At 37.7% G+C, this 22,767-nt stretch overlaps 1 protein-coding gene across 4 annotated transcripts in view; it reads left to right on the forward strand.

Annotated features, from left to right (window-relative positions):
- LOC118748379 (casein kinase II subunit alpha) overlaps window positions 1–22,229 on the forward strand; it is an 83,354-nt gene extending 61,125 nt beyond the window's left edge. For all 4 annotated transcript variants that reach the window (XM_036482761.1, XM_036482771.1, XM_036482753.1 and 1 more), the window contains one exon: window positions 20,372–22,229. In XM_036482761.1, the coding sequence (XP_036338654.1) occupies window positions 20,529–21,536 (1,008 nt within the window). In that variant the 5' untranslated portion in view covers window positions 20,372–20,528 and the 3' untranslated portion in view covers window positions 21,537–22,229. The remainder of the gene's footprint in view (window positions 1–20,371) is intronic.
- Window positions 22,230–22,767: the final 538 nt, after the last annotated feature.

Consider the following 22,767-nt stretch of genomic DNA (forward strand, 5'->3'; position numbering starts at 1 on the left):
GTATTTAGCAGCTCCTAAATACCTAAGTAAATAGTACTTGGGTATTTTGCAACTCTTAAATACCTAAGTAAATAGTACAGTAGACGCTCACAAATTAGAACTCTTAGTAATTAGAATTTCCAGAAATTAGAATCAACTATTTGAATACATTACACGCTCTGAAATTAGAATCGAAAATTCTAATTTCAGAGCGTATTTTGTTTTTTTGTTGCAAAATAGATATAAAAAGGGGAATCCCCAATTTATTCATGTTACGCTCGGTAGTCGTTGGATTTTCGTCGCTATCTGTACAGTTTTTGTTAGTTTTTGTTTGAAATTCGATTCGCGTGCACGTGTTTCGGCATTGTTTGCTTAAAAGTAAAAGTCGTTCGTTGAAATGCCAAATAAACGTAAGAAAAATACTTTGTCTTTGGAAACCGAAGTGCAGATCTTGGAAAAGCTTGACCAAGGTATTCAAGGGAAGCGGTTAGCCTTAGAATTTGATGTGGCGCCATCTGCAATCACCTATATCAAATCTATGAAATCATCAATTTTAAGCGCTGTTTCTAATACCTATCATAAGGCTAACAAAAAATCATTGCATATCGCTGAATATCCAAAAATGGAAGCAAGTCTTTATAAGTGGTTTTTAAATCAACGCGAAAAAAAGTGTACATTAACTGGGCCAATACTAAAGGAGAAAGCCAAACAAATATTCAAAGTGGAATATCCCGATAAAGATGAAAGTACATTTAGCGCAAGTGATGGATGGTTTAGCAAATTTAAAAAACGACACGGAATAGGTTTTTTAAAAATTTGTGGCGAGATTCTCTCTAGTGATGCTGCTTCAGTCACCCCGTTTATTCACAGATTTCGTGCAAAAGTCGATGAGATGGGGCTAATGGAGTCACAAATATATAATGTAGATGAAACCGGATTATTTTACCGTTGTTTACCTGACAAAACATACGTCTCTCTTTTCGAGAAAACCGCCCCCGGGTATAAAATCCAGAAGGAACGAATTTCAGTGTTACTTGGTGTAAATGCTGATGGATCACATAAATTAATGCCATTAGTAATTGGAAAAGCAAAAAAACCAAGAAGTTTCCAAGGATTCAATAATCCACTCCATTACAACTTTTCAAAAAATGCTTGGATGACATCTCGGATTTTTCATGATTGGTTTCACAAGATATTTATTCATGAGGTAAGAAAAAACTTTGTTTTTAGGTTCAGTAATTCCAAAATATTTTCAATTCACAGGTGATTCGTTTCTCTCAGGAAAATAATTTGCCTCCGAAGGCAATTTTGCTAATTGACAACTGCTCTGCTCATGCACCAATTGAGAAACTTCAAAGCGACGATGGAAATATAATTGCATTTTTCTTTCCACCAAATGTAACAGCAACTTTACAATCAATGGATCAGAATCCTATTAAGTTAACCAAGCTAAACTACAGAAGTATGCTTCTTTCTCAATTAATTGCTGAAGGAGGTGACCTCAAGGTTCGCTTGAAATCCTTTTCAATTCGAAATGCAATCATGCTATTAAAGCAAGCTTGGTATGATGTTCCAGAAAGAGTAATAAAAAAGTCCTGGTCAAAGTTGAACAACTGGGACTCTGATCAGTATGAAAGTGATGACGATGATGTGCCACTAGCACAGCTACTGCAAAAAGATCAAGACTGCAATGGAGCTCTTCAGGCAGCTCAAGCACTTTTAACAGAAATAGAGCCAACTAATAACATTAGCATACCAGAAATTGAAATATGGAACAATGATGTGCTTGATGACGACCCTGCACATGATCTCAATAGCGATGATGAGTCTTCAGGTAGCAGCGAATTTGATGACCGGGAGGTCTTACCAGTTGTCTCTACTTCTACAGCCATTGAAAGCGTCAATAATTTAATAAAATGGTGTACTTATAGTGAATCGTTTTCCGCAAAGCACACAAGCAATCTGCTAGCTCTTCGCAATGAGATTGTTATTGCAGAAACAAATAAAAGGAAGAAGCAAACAGCAATAACAGACTACATGCCTGCAAATTAGTTACGAAGTTTTTGATTAATTTTTGGCTGTTTTAATGTATATTTATCGATCTCTTATGTATTTTTGATAAAAAAAAATATATTTACTGTAATTGGAGTTTTTGTTTTTTGGACCTTTTTTTGACTTAGCGCATAAATACATATATGTATATTGGATTGTTACCTTATGTTTTCTCGTTTTTATGAATAAAATTTAGTAAGACAAAATTTCATTGTAGTTTTTCAATGCAAATTGACTTAAATTTTAAGGTTTTATTGAAATAAAAAAACGTCCAGGAATTAGAATTTTTCAGAAATTAGAATCACCCTAAAAACAAAGTGGTTCTAATTTGTGAGCGTCTACTGTACTTGGGTATTTAGTCATCTCAAAATACTAAGTATTTGTGTATTTAGTACCCAAAGTGGTACTTTAAGTACAAAAGTATTTAGGTGTGCCCATCACTGATTCAAATATAATGCGTTTAGGAATGTCCTTTTCTAAGAATCCTATTTTGATTGTGGTAGCAGGAACAAAACGCTCTTTCTCATCATTTGTTTCTCTGCGTGTAAAACGATACACTGAGGAAATTGGCACACTAGAAATTGCATGTTTTTTGATATCATCTACATCATAGTCAAAGGGTACACCCCTCACCACACCATACGACTCAAAGGCCGTATTTGGAATAAAGGGTCTGAGCCCACGCTTTTTAAGGCCGCTATTGATTAAGAAGGTGTTTTGCTGCATTTGCAGACTTAAATGTCACTTTATATAAAGTTTTGCCGATCGCATAAATGAGATCAATGTCGTTAAAATTGAGGTCCCTAATTCGGCTTCTTAAAGCCAATCCGTTCCTAACCTTTAATTAGTCCAATTCCTTGCACTCTTCTGCATCAACCAATACAAAGTAAGTCCCACAAAAATTTGGCGGGTATAACGCTGAAACGCGCACACCCCTATCTGCACCCACGCCTAATTTCGCCCCATCGGTTATTATGGCTTCCACCTCCATTTTGTCACTAGCATTTTCTGTATTAACTTTTCTAACCTCCTGCACTAACCCATTCCCGATTGCATCGGCAATCAAATTTTCATTAATCTTTTCGCACAGATTGAGATCATTGGCTTTTTTTTAATCTAATTTGCACTTTTTATTTGAATTCATTGTCGATGTGAAAGACTCAAAATGATTGGCCGATGCCGCCACCGACTTTCTGGTCGGCGACGCCATTACGGCTTTAGTCTTTTTTGTAGCCCTAGGCTTCACTTTTTTTCAGAAATTTACACAATACTAAATTGAAATCAAAAATGGTATGAAAAATTGACAAAATACTCACAATACTTGATAATCTGCTGGTTTATGCTGCAAAATTGTACAAAAGAAGATGGAAAATCTAACTGCACTCAAATAACAATTCACCGGAGCTCTAACGGTAGTTATTCCTTTATGAAAAAATCACGATCAATTCGGCACGTCCAATCACTCTCGAAGTAGAAACGCGAATGTACTCTGATTTTTAATGAATCTAATCAAACTCAAAGGGATGGCAAACAACCTCCAACTAAATGTTCTGAACGAACACTACCAATTACCAAACCTACTTCAGCTCCAGTCCCTACTAACCAGCAAGACGCAGTCAATCAAGTTAACCAACCACGACTCCGCGATGTTTTCTTTATCTCAGAGAAATGTTTAACATATAACATTGCGAACGATTATCGCGATTATCTCACGGTTATGGTTAACAACCATCCTCATATAGTTTTACTCGATGGTTTAGCCGAAGTCACAGTCATTTCACAAACATTTTATGAGAAGTACAGATGGAGGCAGTTGCAACCTACCAAAACCTCCATTGGTCTTGCCGATAATTCGATTTCATTTAAGGCCATTGGTAAAGTGGATGTATTATATACGGTCGGTAGTCTTACTCGACTGGTGCCAACTCTTGTCGTACCTATCTCACTGAAACACCCAATTATGGGACGGACATTCCTTGAGGCCTTCCTTTTCGAACTGGTGCAGATCCAAGAGAAAGTTCAACGATCTTTAAAACATACAGCCAAAGGTGGTACTGACGAAGTTGCATCTGCTAAAGTCGAAATGGTTACGGCGGATAAATTTATTAATTTTTGTAACCAGCCACCAGGGAGTGGGAAAGAACAAGCTCAGGTATCTTCTATGAGTAATGATCTGGAGCCAATTGACGCTTCCACACTCGGTTTAGAGGATGAACTAGATACCCCAAAAATAACGAGCGTCAGCCTTCCACATAATCTCACCCCAGATCAAAGACAAATGTTGGACGCCGTTCTCAGATTTTTTAATCAAACTCCTGAGTCTGGTCCTTTAAATGTCACTACTCAGATCGAACACGTAATTGATATGGGTGATGCAAAACCCGTCATGAAACGCCAGTATCCAGTATTGCCATATGTGGCTGAACAAGTTCAAGCCGAATTGGATAAAATGCGTAGACGTGACATCATTATGACCATCGATGAAAGCCCTTGGCGGTCACCAATTCTGGCTGTAAGGAAGAAAGACGGAACGTGTCTCGTGTGCTTGGACGCGAGAGAGCTGAATAAAATTACCATTCCAAATGCCTAGCCAATTACGGACACTAACCAAATACCTAACCAGTATTGATCTGTCTCAAGCTTTCTTTCAAATTCCTTTGACAAAATCGAGTCGCTGAAAACCGCTTTTGCATTCGGTAACAGACTTTATGCTTTTCGTCGCATGACGATGGGGTTGAGAAATTCACCCGCCACATTAGCCATTCTCATTGATAAAATTTTCCGTGATTTGGTTCCACATGCATTCGCATATGTGGATGATTTCATAATTTGCACTTCGACGTTTGAAGAACACGTTAAGATATTGGCTATTGTTGCAAAACGTCTAGCTGGGGCCGGCTTAACAATCTCAACATCCAAATCGAATTTGTGTTGTAAACGATTGGAATTCCTGGGTTATGTTTCGTCTCAAGATGGTCTATCTGCGAATCCATCTCGTATTCGAGCTATTGTTGAATTTGCACCGCCCAAAACGGCAAAAGAAGTCAGACGGTTCGTTGGTGCAGCAGGCTGGTACTGAAAATTTATTCCAAATTTTTCGGAGATCACAGCTCTCCTTTGTGAATTGTATAAAGGAAACAGAAAAGGACCGATTGAATGGAATAGCGCTGCTGAACAAGCCTTTCTCAAACTCAAAGAGTGTTTAACTACCACTCCCGTTCTGACTATGACCGATTATTCAAAACCATTCAAAGTTTATACCGATGCCTCGCTTATCGCAGCGGGTGCTGTTCTAGTACAAGAACATGATGGGAAATGAACGTGTGGTTCAGTATTTTTCTAAGAAATTCTCGAAAGCCGTTCTCTTAGCGGTCGAAAAGTTCCGTCCATATGTTAAGAGTCGTGAATTGGTTGTGGTAACGGACCATGCAGCTTTGCGCTGGCTACAAACTCTCAAAGAACCATATGATCTCAAAATTATTCATAAATCAGGAAAACATTTAGAACTTCTTGACGCCTTATCTCGTTCTTTTGCTCTTCTCAACATCGTTCGTAGTAATCCAATTGACCTTCCGAGTAATTTTCACGTTAATCGTACCCCAATTACATCCGTGATCAACATTGACCCAAACACGTGCGATAAATGGTACAACAAAATGCATGCCCTGGCCTCAAAACAACCATTAGATAGATATAAAATCGAGAACAACCTCCTATATCACCGATTGAAATTTTCCAATCAAAGTGTGGATATACTTTGGACACTTTGTGTACCATCTTCTGACAGAGCAAAAGTCCTCGATGAAAGTCATAACCAACATTCGCATCAGGGTGTTTGGAAAACTTATAGACGTATCTCACAACGCTATTACTGGCCAAACATGTATGAGTCCGTTTACCAGTACGTTTGGCAATGTGAACTATGCCACCGCATTAAACCAAGTAATGAGGGCACCAAAACACCTAACGGCGAATATAGAGAACCAAAACGACCGGATAGACAATTATCGATTGACTTAGTCGGTAAGCTGCCCATGTCTAAAAATCGTAACCAATGGATCTTCGTAGCCATCGACTGTTACTCGCGATATGTCTGGGCGCAGCCCATGAAAAACGCAAACGCCATATCCGTAGTCAATTATCTTCGACATATATTCTCGGTGAATGGCTGCCCCGAACTCATTATGTCAGATAATGGTACTCAATTCATCAGTCAAACTTTCGCAAAGCTTTGCGCCGATTATAACATCAAACACATGAAAACGCCTTTGTACCATCCACAAGCCAATCAGGTAGAGGTGACAAACAAAAGCATTAAACTGGGATTACGTGCTCACACGGCTGATCTTCTTGAACATTCCTCCTGGGAAAACTATCTTTCTCGTGTTATTCATGATATTAACACTTCAGTGCATTCAGCCACGGGCTCCACGCCATATTTCCTACACACCGGTCGTGAATATGTGAAAGATGGAAACGAATATAAATTATTATTGGATGTAAATCCATACCATACCCAGGAGGTGGAACAACGTAAAGTTCTGGCTGATGAAAGCCGCACAACGGGCATTGACCCGCAAAAGAGAACGCCATTTCGAGATAGGCTCGGAAGTGTACATTCCCAATCCTAAACAGTCTGTGACCGGAGAGGGCTATGCACAAAAACTAGCCCCACTAAAAATTAGAGCCTATGTTTCACGGAAACTTGGTTCGAACTCATATGAACTGATCGATGCTAAACACCGAGTGCTTGGCAATTATTCCGCCGATTTAATCACAACACGTTAACTCATTCAGTACATTCGCCTTCTCAAGAATTTCGATGAATATATGGCGGGCCTCCATATTCCATTGATTCTGCCTTATTGAAATAACAATTACGTTTGTAAATGAAATGAATTACTGAATAAATTAATTAAGTTTAGTTTTGTTATATCCATAGTTTGGTTATATTATATCCTCAGTACATTGCTAGTAAATCGATGAAAGCAAACAAGAAAAGATTCGTAACCAAATCATTTACCAATGCCTTTCATCTACCGAAGCTTATGTAATGCGTACTGAAACTAAATAGGAAAGACGGAACATGTGTACATACATATGCGCTCAAAGGCGAACTGAACGAGTCAGGATGGGGTTGATGAAGATCATGTAGAACGATTTCGATGATGACGGGTGTTGAATTGTCAGATGAATGTACGTAACCAATTGTTAATCAAGTAATCAAGACACAAACCATCATATCGGTATAGACACGAATTGACATGGCCACTATGAAAACGCCCACACTGACATACGATAAAAGAATCGGTGGTCACATACCACGAGGCTAGAAAAATATGATTTTTTTTGGAATGGGACACGGACCGAACAACACGCATCAGCCATCGCAAGAAGGAAGTAATCCTAACCAAACAATTTATTAAAGCTGACGACATTGGTTTGGTTAAAGTCAATCCTCAGAGTGCGTATACCTGGGGAATATACTTATCGGCATTGTTCAACCACATTCCTTCCGGCAAATCCCCAACCAAGTTCTTACCTGCGAAAATAAAGAGTCAGTGGATATATATTCTGGTCTATTCATTTGGCAACAGTTAGACCACCGTACACCGGTAATCCCAAAATAATCAAATGTAAGTCAACCTTATTATTGTCACCATCCCATTGGAAACGAGTTACCCAACAACAGTTTATCGAGATTCCTGTTTGGACCGACAAGAAAAGGGCAAGCAAATCAAGTAATTACCAAATTGAATGCGAGACTTGCTGTTACTGATTTATGATAATAATATGATGAAAATCGCTCAGTGTTCCCATACTCACTTACAAAATAAAATTTTTCCACGATGATGCAAAATAATGGATTTTCTATTAGAACTACCGAAATTGTTCCTAAATTTGCAAAAACTCGCAAACTATAGCTAATATGATAATATATATATATATATATATATATGTTTATATATATATATATATATGTTTATATATATATATGTTTATATATATCCATAGAGTTCTCGGGAACGGCTCCAACGATTTTGCTGAAATTTTGTACACAGTTAATTGAGGGATTCACAACGGTGTCGTAACTGTCGTATTGTTGTATGTCGTGAACTTTAAAAGCTTAAATAAATGTCTAGAGATCTTGAAACCTCAACCAACAAATTTTTTAACGCTTCGAAAATTCATAATATTACTTTGACGGTACTTTGCGATCCCCCGTAATATATTTTTTAGGCGTTTCAAGTTTACTGCATTCAACAATACGTCACTTACGACACCGATGTGAATACCCCAAATATTTTGAATTTTGAGGTTATCTGAATAGGCAAAATCTCCGAGAAGACTCGTATAAGGTTGCCACCTATTCGAAATTAGTTACAAATTAATTATAACATCACAATATGGGTACCAAATGAAAGGTATTTTAAAGATCCCTAATTCAAAAATATTTTTAATAGGGTTACCACCTATTTTTAATCGCATATTTAATTTTTTGTTTAGAAAAAAAGGTAAAATATTACTTTTCATGGGTACCAAGAGAAGGTTCTCAAACAATGCTTTCTCTATATACAAAATGTTATCCCTTAGAATAATAGTGTAAGGTTGCCGCATTATTTTCGATTCTACACAATTTATCTAACACATCGCAATATGGATATCAAATGAAAGCTGTTGTTGAGAACTATGGTCAGAAAATATTTTCTATCAGGATGGCCACGCTTCTATGTAATACACATTTTTATTTTGTTAATTTCAATCAGCATTTTTTTTTATATATACACAGTACATATACACTCAAGGTATGTACCAATCATTCCAGTTGATTTCGGAATAGGGTTGCCACCTAAATTTTGGAGTAAGAAATTTACTTAATAGATATCGAAATCAATTTTTTTTCCAAAATATTTTTTTTAAAGGTATCCAGATTTTGAAAAATTTAAAAAGTACCGGGGCAAAGCTCGGTCAACCTGGTACTATAACTTAAAGTGCGGTTAGACGTGTCAGTGCAAACGCTGATATGAAGTATTTAAATATTAAAGCATTAGATATTTTGTTATAGTTTTGTGCGCATTTTAGCTAATTTTTCAATGCAGTAATTTTATTATAAGCATAAAATGTCTGGCCACTTAGTTGAAAGTTAAATTTTCTCAAAATTTTTTGTTACTTGTATTTAGTTGCGTTCCCTAACTCCCCATAGGTTGCAAGATTTTACTAGATTTATATTAATGTTTTAATTTCTTATTGAGGTATTTTATGCGGAAATGCATACGACTTCTAAAAAAGAGCTTCTTTACGTCAGAACTCAGACCATTTGACTCGCTCAATTGTATCAAACGGTGCAGATATTTCGGGCAGGTTTCCACCAGAGTTCCATTCATGGTATTGAATACCACCTCAAGTTCTTCTATTTTTGTTAAAAAATCACTTGAGGGTTTAATTAGAGCACCTTTTAAAACTTGGTTCACCCAAGTGTAGGAAGGCTTGTTGCTTATATACTCTGAGAGGCCCAGTTTCTTGATTATATAGCCAGCGACATACTACAGCATATGAAATCTGTAGAAAAAAGTGCATTCCTGATATAAATGATCGTTTTTATACGGTTTTCCTAAAAAAAAAAAACAAATATCATTTAAGTCTGTAGTGCTTACAAGCAAAACAGCCAAGCACTTACACACAAACGCTGGGCGAGGTAGCACTTGGGCAGTAGCACAAGAAAAGCTATGTATGGCCTACAATGCTAAAATTCTCTCAATACGTTTTATTGTTATTAAATGCCCAGTATAAACTTACTTGGAGGTATTTAAAAAGATTCACTCGCACTCGGGCGATGCAGCACTTGGGCAGGAACAAAACGCACTAACGCAGGGCGATGTAGCACTTGGGCAGGGACACCGCAAAACTCATTCGCACTCGGGCGGTGCTGCACTGGGGCAGTAGCAGCAACAACACACACTAACGCTGGGCGAGGTAGCACTTGGGCAGTAGCACAAGAAAAGCTATGTATGACCTGCAATGCCAAAATTCACTTAATACGTTTTATTGTTATTAAATGCCCAGTATAAACTTGGAGGTATTTAAAAAGATTCACTCGCACTCGGGCGATGCAGCACTTGGGCAGAAACAAAACGCACTAACGCAGGGCGATGTAGCTCTTCGGCAGGGACACCACAAAACTCATTCGCACTCGGGCGGTGCTGCACTGGGGCATGAACACAATATAAACGAATTAAAACCTGTAATAGGGCTACTTATTAATAGTTTTCAGTGAAATAAGTAATTAAAGACTCGCTTACAACTTACTTGAACATGTTGATAGAAGTGAAATTATAATTTAATTGAAGAATAGTTGGATTTAATAAAACATTTACACAAATTCACGAAATCAGGAAAACAAATGTCAGCGAATATGAACAAAGCAAACTTCGAATGATGAAGCAGTGTTGCCTACTCAGTATTTCGTCAACTTTATACTACTATTCAGCAAAATCCCTCTCAAAATGAGAAAGGAGATCACACGATTTTTCTAAGGCAGTCAACATGGCGGATTTAGGGCGAGAAGTTGTCTATGTACGTCACTTTCTTTTTTGCATCATGCTGCATAACTACACACTTTTGTTGGTTTTTTTTTTTGTAATCTGATTAAAAGGTCGAAAATTTTGATGAAAAATCGTGAATTTTGTGTACAATTTGAAAACACGGTTTATATGATTTCGTTTTTAACATGATCAATTCTTTTTATAAAATAATAACAGACAAATTTTAACTGTCAATAAATTGCGAATATTTAAAAAAGAAATGGTGTACGCAGACTTTTGTTGTTGAGTGTAGCTTAACTAAATTTTGTGGTTATATTCTCTCAGAGTTTTATACTGCTGGCAAATGTAATTAAGGATTAAAATTTAAAAACCAGTTTTTGAAAATTCAAAACGCAAAATCCAATATGACGCCCGAAATATCACAAAATTCAAACCAGAAATACCTTATTTAGAAAATGAGAAAACTGCAGTTTTGGAAATGACGAATTTCGTGTAAAATAAATTCAAAAATCTGTTGGGGCCTAGATCAACTTGTTTAGGCTGAACATATAGCAGAAGGCCCCAACAATTTCTAATTTATAAATATAATTGCTGTACCATAAATTCGTTTTAGATATGTTCCCTTCTATATAGTAAATAAAATTTTGTTTAATATATTGTGTTACTCAATTGAAAATAACAGTTGATTTGACAGTTGTCACCTGAAAAGTTTGGATGTGATACAGAACTGGAGAGCAGTGAACCTTAAAACATAGTTCGTTTAATTGTTGGGGAATTTTCCCTATTTCTAGAGAAATTGACAGCCCATTGGACAGTCGTAAACTCTTAAGGTTTTAATTTGACGTAAATTCGTGACTAGCATGTCTAAAATCCTTATCAGTGGCATCTTATAAAATACTTGCTTATTTTTAGAAAAATTAACAGTTTATTTGACAGCTCGGAGTGCAATAAGGTATAGTCGTTGCGCTGGGTATGCAGTTACAGTTGCATAGCTATACTCAATCCCGACTCTTGCGTCCTCGTTCGCGCACTCTGGGCAACGTGAGTAACCCATGTGCGAGATGAGGTAACCAATCTGAGCGGAGCCTTGGGTCACGGCAGAAAGAGAGGGAGCTTAGGTGGGGCCACTCCGACTTGTTCGGTTTAAGGGCTCACTGAAGTCTGCAGCGTCTGCTCACCAGTAGGTGCGGCTGCTAGCGGGTGTCTGTCTTGGAGCAAGCGGCTCGCTATATAAACGTGTATTTGGTTGCGAAACCACCCTTCCCAGCAATGGGTTGTGCGCTGGGTTTGGGACCCGCCACGTAAAAACCACTTCCAGTGAAGAAGCAAGGCAAAGCCTCGGATGAGACACCCCCTTATGATGACAACCACGGCAAATGTTTAAAGGACTACGATTTGAGGGCATGCACCTGGAATATCCGGACCCTTAATGTGGAAAGTGCCCCTGCCCGGCTGGTTGATGTTCTCGTAAGGACAAAAGCTGACATCACCGCCATCGAAGAAATGCGTTGGACGGGGCAAGGTAAGCAATGTCTGGGGCCTTGCGACGTCTACTACAGGTGCCATGTAAAGGAGCGCAAATTCGGAGTTGGATTTGTGGTGGGAGAGAGACTCCGTCGTCGAACACTGTCGTTCACCCCGGTGGACGAGCGTCTAGCCACAATCCGCATCAAAGTGAGATTCTTCAACATCTCGCTCATCTGCGCCCATGCCCCGACGGAAGAGAAGGACTAAGGATCCAAGGATCTCTTCTATGAGCGCTTAGAGCGCACGTAGGAGCGCTGCCCCCGTCATAGTATCAAAATCGTGCTTGGCGACTTCAATGCCAGGGTGGGCAAGGAAGGGCTCTTTGGAACCACCGTCGGAAAATTCAGCTTCCACGTCGAAACGTCCGATAACGGATTGAGGCTGATCGCCTTCGCCGGGGCCCGAAACATGGGAGTATGCAGTACTAGGTTCAAGCATAAAAAGATCCACCAAGCTACGTGGCTGTCTCCGGATCGAAAAACAAGTCGACCATGTTGTGATAGACGGAAGGCACGCTTCCAGTGTTTTAGACCTACGCACACTCCGAGACCCAAACATCGATTCGGACCACTATCTTGTTGCAGCCAAGATACGGACCCGCCTCTGTGCAGCAAAAAATGTGCGCCCAACTATGCAAGGAAAGCTTAACGTCGAAAAGCGCCGCAATCACAACAGACAGCCAGCGCTTTCGCTACTCGACTCTCACACCTGCTCTCAGCGAGCACTCTTAAACAAACCGACATATGCGAGCAGTGGAACCACATTTCCCGCTCATTAAGTACCGCCGCCGAAGAAGTAGTCGGATTTCAGCGAGCCCGAAAGAACAACTGGTACGATGAGGAGTGTCAGGAAGCTGCAGAGCAAAAAGATTCCGTCTACAGGGCCACGCTGCGATCGGGCGCAACGCGCGCTCTCTGGGACCGCTATAGGGATCTGAAGAGGGAAGCGAGACGTACTTGCCGCAATAAGAAGGGAGAGGCCGAACTACGTGAGTGCGAAGAGCTTGAAATGCTGGCCGACAGGAAGAATTCCCGAAAATTTTACCAGAGAGTTAGGCGACTTATGGAAGCTTTCAAGACCAGGGCGTACTCCTGTACGAACAATAATAGCGACCTAGTAACCGATGTCCAGAAGGTACTTAAATTATGGAGGGAACATTTTTCCGCCCTACTAAATGGTAGCAGCACGGAAAGTTGTGGAGAAGAACCCGAGCCCGCAGTCGATGATGATGGAGTCGACGTTCCACCGCCTGACTATGACGAGGTACGTATAGCAATAACGCGACTGAAAAACAACAAAGCTGCTGGAGCTGACAGCCTGCCAGCTGAGCTATTCAAGTACGGCGGCGAGTTGATAAGGTGCATGCATCAACTCTTGTGCAGAATATGGTCTGATGAACGCATGCCCGTCGACTGGAATTTAAGTGTGTCTGCCCAATCCACAAGAAAGGTGACCCAGCCATTCGCGCCAACTACCGCGGGATCAGCCTTCTAAGCATAGGTTACAAGGTCCTATCGAGCGTATTGTGTGAAAGACTGAAGCCCACCGTCAATGAACTGATTGGGCCTTATCAGTGTGGCTTTAGACCTGGCAAATCCACCATAGACCAGGTATTCACAATACGCCAAATCTTGGAAAACTCTTACGGCTGTGTAAAATGACGTTGAGCAATACCACTAGCTCAGAAAAATTGTATTTTAAGGTCAAAACTTTATACAGCATGCAATTTTTTTTTTTTTTTTGGCCATTCTTCCAAAACTTTTTTCGGTAACAAGTGGGAATGATTTGGAAAAAAAATAGTTATACAGAATTGTGCAGATAGAAACTGTCATATTTAGAATCTATGATATACATATATAAATTTTAGTCTGGGGACAGATGAGGAAATACTACTTTCACACTAGTAAATGCAAATAGCTGCAAAAAATTTCAAATTTTGAGATTTCGACATTTTTTCTTGACTAATAAATAGTGATAAATACAATATAACATAAAAAATAAATGGTACTTACCTTTGGCTTGCAAATCCATCACAAACATGAAGTAAACATTTCTCTATAAAACAATGGCGTGCGAAATAGCAATAAGTCCACATATGAAATTAAACGACACGCGTGGCCGTTTTTCTGGCAAGAGCAATTAATTACTTATCCTTGAACAATAACCATGCAAAAATTTTATCTAATTTATAAGAATGAGAATATTGGTCGTAATTTTCAATATTTATAATACAAAAATTCAATGTCGACTTTTGTCCAGGTAGCTTGTTCTATTCGAATCACTGTGCATTGGTACGACACCAGGCTGAGACATTTGGGGTATTCACAACAGTGTCGTAAGTGTCGTATTGTTGTATGTAGTAAACTTTAAACGCCTAAAAAACATGTTAAAGGGGTTTGCAAAGTACCATCAAAGTCATATTATGTATTTTGGCAGCGTTAAAAAATAGTTGGTTGTGGTTTCAAGTTCTCTAAACAATTATTTAAGCTTATAAAGTTTACGACATACAGCAATACGACACTTACGACATCGCTGTGAATCCCTCAATTGTAAAGATCTGATTGAATATTAATGAAGACTGAAGAATTTGAAATGGTCAAAAAATCTTCAAATCATTAGCACATAAAAGGAATTTAGAATTAGTAAAACAACTCGATATGTCATTAATAAAAATGACAAATAGCAGGGGGCCAAAGATACTGTCTTGTGGAACCCCAGACGACGCTATGAAAGAATTGGAGTATATATTGTCGACAACGACTACACAAATTTCGATGCTGAAGATAGGATTTTACCCAAGATAAAAATAGTGACTGAAAGCCCAAACTAGCTAATTTAGGGCAATTTTTTCAGTGCCAGTTTGAACTTAGATTAAGTAAACTGGGTTTAAATTGAACAACTGACTGACATTTGATTGGCTGATCTTAGTTTAAACCAGCCAGATCGAGCTTTAAACTTAGTTTAAACCACGGCCGTGCACTGAAAAACTGGCCCTTAGAAATCAAAATTGAATGACTGACTTTGTCAGAGGCTTTTGAAAAATCTGTATATACAGTGTCGACTTGAAGGCGGCCATTGAAAGCCGTCATACAATACTCAGAGAAAATTGCTAGATTTTTCACATTAGACCTACCGGACATGAAACCTTGCTGATTGTCGGAAATTCTGTTCTGTTTTACAATATATTCAAATAACTTTGAAACAGTTGACAACTTGGCGATGGGCCTGTAGTTGGCAACATTGTGTTTCGTTACCACTTTTGAATATAGGACTAATGAAGGTTACCTTCCAGCCATCGATAAACTCTCCACACTCAAGTGATTTATTGAATATTGCCAGAAGTGGGTTTGCCAACAAATTCTTAAGAAGATAAGATGATAAGCCGTCGACGTCTGTCTGCAAAGATGATTTGAATTGCAAAATGCCATCGCCTATATCATCAGGAGATAATGAGAGCATGCCAAAATTAATTGGGGAATCCACAATTGGAAAAAAAACCCCTAGAGGTTTACGACTGTGTCACAAAATTCGAGCGGAAGAAATCAGCAAAAAGATTTGCAGCCTCAGAAGATGAAGCATGGGTCCCATTATAAAAACCTTCCGAGAGAATACTATTCAACTCTATTACATGAACTCCAAACAAATCAACGATATTAATAGATTGGTGCACACACATGAATATACAGATGCGATGAACCTAATAAGCAACGAAATTGATATTGTTTGCAAATTATGTTTAATTATTTTTTTTTAATTATTTTTTTTTTAATAATTTTTTTTTTAATAATTTTAATTTAAATAACAATTCAATCTACAACAGAAACCACAATAATAAAAGTTTAAAGACTTGCACAAATTGAAAAAAAAAGAATCAAACTTCAAAAAACTCTCATTAAAATTTCAAACTTTTAATTAGAATATTTAGAAAATTTCGGGTATGCAGTTTTGTAGCTTATTCAATTATAGTATAAGAAAGTGCAAGTTTCTAGTCGTTAAAAATTACCGTTGCTTGTTTTCAGAATTTTTTTGTGAAGGGTGTTGCGCATTTTTTTCCATATTTATAACACACTATACAATTTTTTTATATGAAAAACAAATGAATTATATTTTAAATGAAAACTATTAAAAAATAAAAATAAACATAATTTGCAAACAATATCATTTTGAATTTCGTTACTAATTAGTTGATCGCATCTGTATTACAGATGGTCACGGGACTAAATATTTAATCCCAACCCGTCCATCCCGAAATTCGATTTTTAAGTCCCGAACCCGCCCTCCCGACGTTTTTCAGAATTGTACCGCGGGTCCCGTGAGTCCCGATATCTATCTCTAAAGCAGGCTACAAACGGACAACAAATTGAAACGATCGGTTGAGATTTCAACGTGTGTGGCGTGGTTTGCAAACCGAACGATGGTTTTTCGTCCAAATTGTAATATTCATTGCTATTTTACTTTCCACGTACAATATATAATTTATCAGACTAGCAAAAGTAAGCTGGGCGGTTACTATGCAATTCGATTCTAAAGAATTTTCGCCCGAAAACGGATTTTCCATACTATCTATTCCGAAATCGAATTGAAATATTCCATTTTCGGATTTCCATATTCGGATATGAGCCACTAAATAATCCGAATTTGTTTGCCAAAGTTACTCGAAAATTGAAGTAGTGATTCGAAAGCATAGTAACCCCCCTGAAAAGGACGTCCACGTCCTCATTACATTACCGAGTAACAACCAGCAGTATACCAAACTACGGAAACCGGGTGTAAAGTTTTCATTTATTGCATTACATTTTTGTATTGGAAATTGAATATGTAATGCACAGAAAGAAACTTACAATGAAACTTTGGTATTAAGGCAGGGTCAGTTTTGCGCCGACTCCGAACGGCGATTGTATTTTTATGAGAAGCTGTTTGTCTTGGCAGAAATGCACTCAGAGGTATGTATGTCATTGCCTGCCGAGGGACGACCGCTATTACAAAAAAAAAACTTTTTTGTTTTTGATTTATTGATGTTGGAGTGATAGCGTTTCTGCTAACCACTACACCACAGTGTATATAAGCGCTTAATTACATACAGTTGTCCACAAAGTAATAGGAGTGCGATATTTTGATCAGTTTTAGCTATTTGTCTTTTGTTTATTTTATGTTCATTATTTTTTTATAAGTCTAGCTGGATATTCAACAAACTCATATACATTTACATGTCAAACATTGTACAAAAATTATAAAAATTCTGCAAATTTTCACCAAAATTTCAAACTTTATAATCAGAACCTTAAAAAAAATGGTATGCAGTTTTGTAGCCCATTTTATTCTAGTCTGATGAAGTGCAAGTTTCAATATGGTAAAAAATCCCCTTAATTTTTGAGAATTTTGTTGGTTGAAGGTGTTTAACATATTTTTCATAGAAGGCTGCTTGAAACTTGCACTTCATTAGACTAGAAGTAAATGGGCTACAAAACTGCATACCATTTTTTTTTTAAGATTCTGATTAAAAAGTTTGAAATTTTGGTGGAAATTTGCAGAATTTTTATGATATTTGTACAAGGTTGGAAATATGAATTTAAATGGTGTTTGTTGTACAACCAGTTAGACCAGAGGTTCCCAAACTTCTTTTTCTTGTGGACCCCTTTCAAAACTTTACTGGTTTCGGTGGACCCCTTGCTGCACACCCAAAGCTTGTCAAAATATGTGAGGGTTATATCCAAGGATTTTAATTTGCATTGCGGGTGCGTTCCAAAACTAAATTCGGAGTGGAAAAATAAAAATAAAATACTTTCTTGTGTTCTATTTATTGAAATAATGCGATTACACACTTTCAAGTTATAGAAACAGAGCTCGTAAAGTTATTAAAGTACTCTCTCGTTCTGAGGAGTTATATTTTTTAAGAGCACTCCGAGCGCTGGCGTTATTTACATTATCTTCATCATAAACTCCTCACATGTTCGGCTCACTCATGAATTTCCATTTATATCGCTTCGAGTCTTAGGCAGGGATCACATGATTTGTAAATTTTGGAAGTTACAGATTGGCGTTGTCTGGAAATTCGTTTATTGAGTTAAACTCAAATTTCTAAACGGCACCACTCTGGGGCTGCCAAAATGTGCAAATCTGTACCAATGTACAAATCGTGTGATTCCTGCTTTAAGGTTATGAGAAAAATATTTATCACTCAGATTTTTAAAACACAAAACCAAGGCGAATTTATATAAGGTGGTGTTAGATACTAGATCAGCTGATTTTGTGTAGGTGTTTCGCCATACGGCTTCGAAAGTCAAATTGATAAATTTTATTTGCATTTCCGCACACACTCTTACAGATTTTGACAGTTTATGCCGCGAAAGCAAAAACAAAACACGTGTCAATTTTTGTTTTTGTTCTACTGCTATCACCTTATATTAATTCGCCTTGCAAAACTTGAAACAACAAAACCGCAAAGCTTTTTATGCAAAACTTTAAATTTAGAAACTGACAACAGAGAAAAGATCGAACCTAGAAAAATCGATGACAAACGACCAAGCAATCAAGAAGCACAAAAAGTGTTCCAACGTGTCATCGTCTTCAGGGCAAGATGGGCAAATGGAGTTGTCATTTACGCCTATCACAATCAGGTGTTTGTGCCACGTTAAGTGACCAGTAAGCAGTCTAACAAGTTTTCTGCGGTCCCGTCTACTCAGTGAGAGCAAAAAACGAGATAGACCTGAGATTGAAGGCAACATGAGTTTTGCCCACCTGCATCCCCTCGATGCCTCCCAGTCATTGCTGAGCCAAGTATTCACCCAGTTTCCGATGGTGACCTCGATGGCCAAAGTGGGGACAGCTGTAACTGGTTGCGGATCCAGGAATACCTGGTCTAAACCAATTGTGACCAAATGATCAGATGTCTCATTACCAGGTACTCGCAAGTGTCCTGGCACCCGGAGTAAAGCAAGCTCGTTATGTTTACCAACAAAATTTAGTCGAGACTTGCATTGCCGAACTAGTTTGGAAGTACTTAGATAGAGGGCTGGCCAATGCCTTCAGTGCAGCTTGGCTGTCACTGCAGACACGTAAACTCCTCCACCTATTTTCCATCACATAGGTAGTCCATGTCTTTGAGGGATGCAAATACCTCAGCCTGGAAGACGGAAACTTATCCCCATTAACGTCAAAAAACACTCCAGGTCCTGACACAGAGTCTGTTTTAGAGCCATCCGTGAAGATTTCACAATGTGTCGGGTCCGGGCTCAGTACTGAAATTAAACTAGCATACAGCCTCAGGGAGCGCAACATTATAGAACCTCTTCACCAAAGGTAATGGTGGCGTACTATCCTTTAGTAATGAAAATACACAAGTGCTCAAATGTCTGTCGCCAGCAATTTTCGCCTCGCCTCACTCAGTGTTATACTAACATCCTTTTCGTTTTAGTCTGCAGCTGGACTTTAAGGCTTCCCCACGTATGAAGACACAAAGCGCTATCAAGAAACCATTTTGGTTGTTTACTATCGTAACCACTTACAACTCGTGGACCCCCAAATTTTTTCCTCGCCAACGTAGACCCCTGGGGGTCCACTTGGACCACTTTGAGAATCACTGAGCTACTCTTATAAAGAAATAATAAACATAAAATAAACAAAAGACAAATAGCCAAACTAATCAAAATATCACACTCCTATTATTTTGTGGACAACTGTTTGTGATTTGATATATCTTGAGTTGATAGGAAAGTTTAAACATTTTGTTTTTTGTTCTTAGTTCGTTTGTGTTTTATTGACCGACTTCAAAAAAAGGAGGTTCTCTGTTCGACAAGTATATTTGTTAATTTTATGTTTGTTCGCGTATAACTTTGTTTGGGAACTGATTTGAATGATTCTTTGGCCTTAGACAAAGACAATGGGCATAGCACCACCCACTTACGATAAACTAGTTACATATGTATATCCTGGTAACGGTCAATTTCCACTAAACTCGGTACGAAGATTTCGCTGAGCCTAGCGAAGCTACGGGTTGAACTTTTTTGAAATCGAGAAAGAATTATGCCCACTCCCTATAACTCTAATTTTAATTATTTAAATAATATGGTAAATAAGCCGGTTCAAGCTTTTGCTTAGAATTGCCAGCACTGATAATAAAGTCAAAACTTCAAATCGTGCGAGCTAAAGATAAAACATAATGCTGAATTCAATTTCTGTAATATTTAGAATATTGCTATTAAAATCAATCATGAATCAATTTTTTCCTGAAAAAAATGTATAATAAATCTGTTCCTTTTTCTTTATTTCAGCGGCTTATATCAAGCGTCTCTTTGTTTTTGGAAAAGCGTATCTTCTCTTTCTCCTGAAAGTACTTTTATTAAATCGAAAGAATATATTAAACATCAACGTTTTTCGATTGTTACAAATTCGCAAGCGTTTGAAAAAGAAGGTATCTGTAAATCAAAAATGACTCTACCAAGCGCTGCCCGAGTTTATACAGATGTTAACGCACACAAGCCAGACGAGTACTGGGATTATGAGAATTATGTGGTCGATTGGGCCAACCAGGATGATTATCAACTCGTTCGTAAGTTGGGTCGCGGAAAATATTCGGAAGTATTTGAAGCTATAAATATTACAACTACGGAAAAGTGTGTGGTTAAAATTCTCAAACCAGTCAAGAAGAAGAAAATTAAGCGTGAAATAAAAATTTTGGAAAATTTGCGTGGTGGTACTAACATTATTACATTATTGGCTGTGGTAAAAGATCCAGTTTCGCGCACACCAGCTTTGATTTTTGAACATGTGAATAATACCGATTTCAAGCAATTATATCAAACTTTGACGGATTATGAAATTCGCTACTATTTGTTTGAATTGTTGAAGGCATTGGACTATTGCCATAGTATGGGTATCATGCATCGTGATGTAAAACCTCATAACGTTATGATTGACCATGAAAATCGAAAACTACGATTAATTGATTGGGGATTGGCAGAATTTTATCACCCAGGTCAGGAGTATAATGTACGCGTAGCGTCTCGATATTTTAAAGGGCCAGAACTGCTCGTAGACTACCAAATGTACGATTACTCATTGGATATGTGGTCTTTAGGCTGTATGTTAGCATCTATGATTTTTCGTAAAGAACCATTTTTTCATGGGCATGATAATTACGACCAACTAGTGCGTATTGCCAAAGTCCTAGGCACTGAAGAACTTTACGCTTATTTGGATAAATATAACATCGAATTAGATCCTCGATTCCACGATATACTACAACGACATTCGCGTAAGCGATGGGAGAGGTTTGTTCACTCGGATAATCAACATCTCGTTTCACCGGAGGCCCTTGATTTTCTTGACAAGCTTTTGCGTTATGATCACGTGGAACGTTTGACCGCACGTGAAGCAATGGGACATCCATACTTTTTACCTATTGTTAATGGCCAAATAAAATCTAGCAATCAATAGAATTAGGTATCATAACAGAGCATAATATGTGAAAAACTATAAGGTCGGAATGAGGAGTCGAAAAAACTGTCATTAAACCAACCAATACTTCAAAATTAATGAGCAACTATTAAATTTGTAATGAAATATGGAAGTATATATAATCTATTTAATACAATAGCAGAATAGAATAAAAAATATAAAAACATGCAGTTATTCTCGTATGATTTAGAATTATGGGGACAGCTTTCTCAAGTCGCTTTTCAAATTTATCTGCCCATTAAAACAAATTTTGTTCTTACAAAAAAAAAAAAAAATGAAAATGTACATACCGGGGTTCCAACTCTTTTAACCAGAACTTCCGATTATCCCTGATGAGCCCAGTCCCAACCAACCCGGATAACCAAGATTCAACTGTACGTCCATGGCCGCGTTCGGCATTAGAAGCAATGCGAAATAAGGCCATATTCCGCAAAGATGAAATTCATTAAAATGCTTCTTTTTATATTAGCAAAGAAAAAAATCATAGTCTGCCGCTAATAACATATGGCGAACATCGTCTGCCAAGCCTATGAAGTTGCGCATGGCAAGCAACGCGCGAGCACCACGGCTACTACGCTGTAGTAAATATGAGTTATTAGCCAAAACGCTTAAAAATATTGAAATGATAGTTAAACAATCGGAATTGATTAAAATAAATCTATATTTTGTAAATTTTTACGTTTATTTTAACAACTAAAGTCACATTCAACATCTCTGCTTCCTTTATATCGCGGTTCAAGAACACACTGTCAAAATGTTGGTATTTGTACATTTTGACAGAATATTAACCAGGCAGAAGAAGACAATTTTTTATTTGTAAGTATGCACAATTATGCAGTCTCCGTGAAATATCTTGTAAAACAAGTGCATGCCAAATATGTCTAAAGATGTCTGATGTGAAGCAGTACTGCGTTTTTTGTCAAAAAACAACAGGGAAATTGCAAATATTTGTCATCAATACTTTGAATAAAAGTGCATATATTCTTTCAATTCGCAAGAAGAATAATTAAGATTTGAATGACGTTGTCTTGCCTCAAGAAGTAAATAGAAATTAAAGACCACTCAAATTGTTATTTTAACTTTACATCAGTGCCAAAAAAATAGAAAGTTGTTCCAGCAGAAGAAAACCATTTAACCGATCATTTTCGTGTATACTATTAGATGATTTAATTTTTAGAAGAATTATCTTTTAAGTTTTACTACAGAAGGT

The sequence above is a fragment of the Rhagoletis pomonella genome, unplaced genomic scaffold, assembly GCF_013731165.1.
Source record: "Rhagoletis pomonella isolate Grant_MI unplaced genomic scaffold, Rhpom_1.0 Rhpom_scaffold_00001, whole genome shotgun sequence".
In the NCBI taxonomy this organism is placed as follows: Eukaryota; Metazoa; Arthropoda; class Insecta; order Diptera; family Tephritidae; genus Rhagoletis; species Rhagoletis pomonella.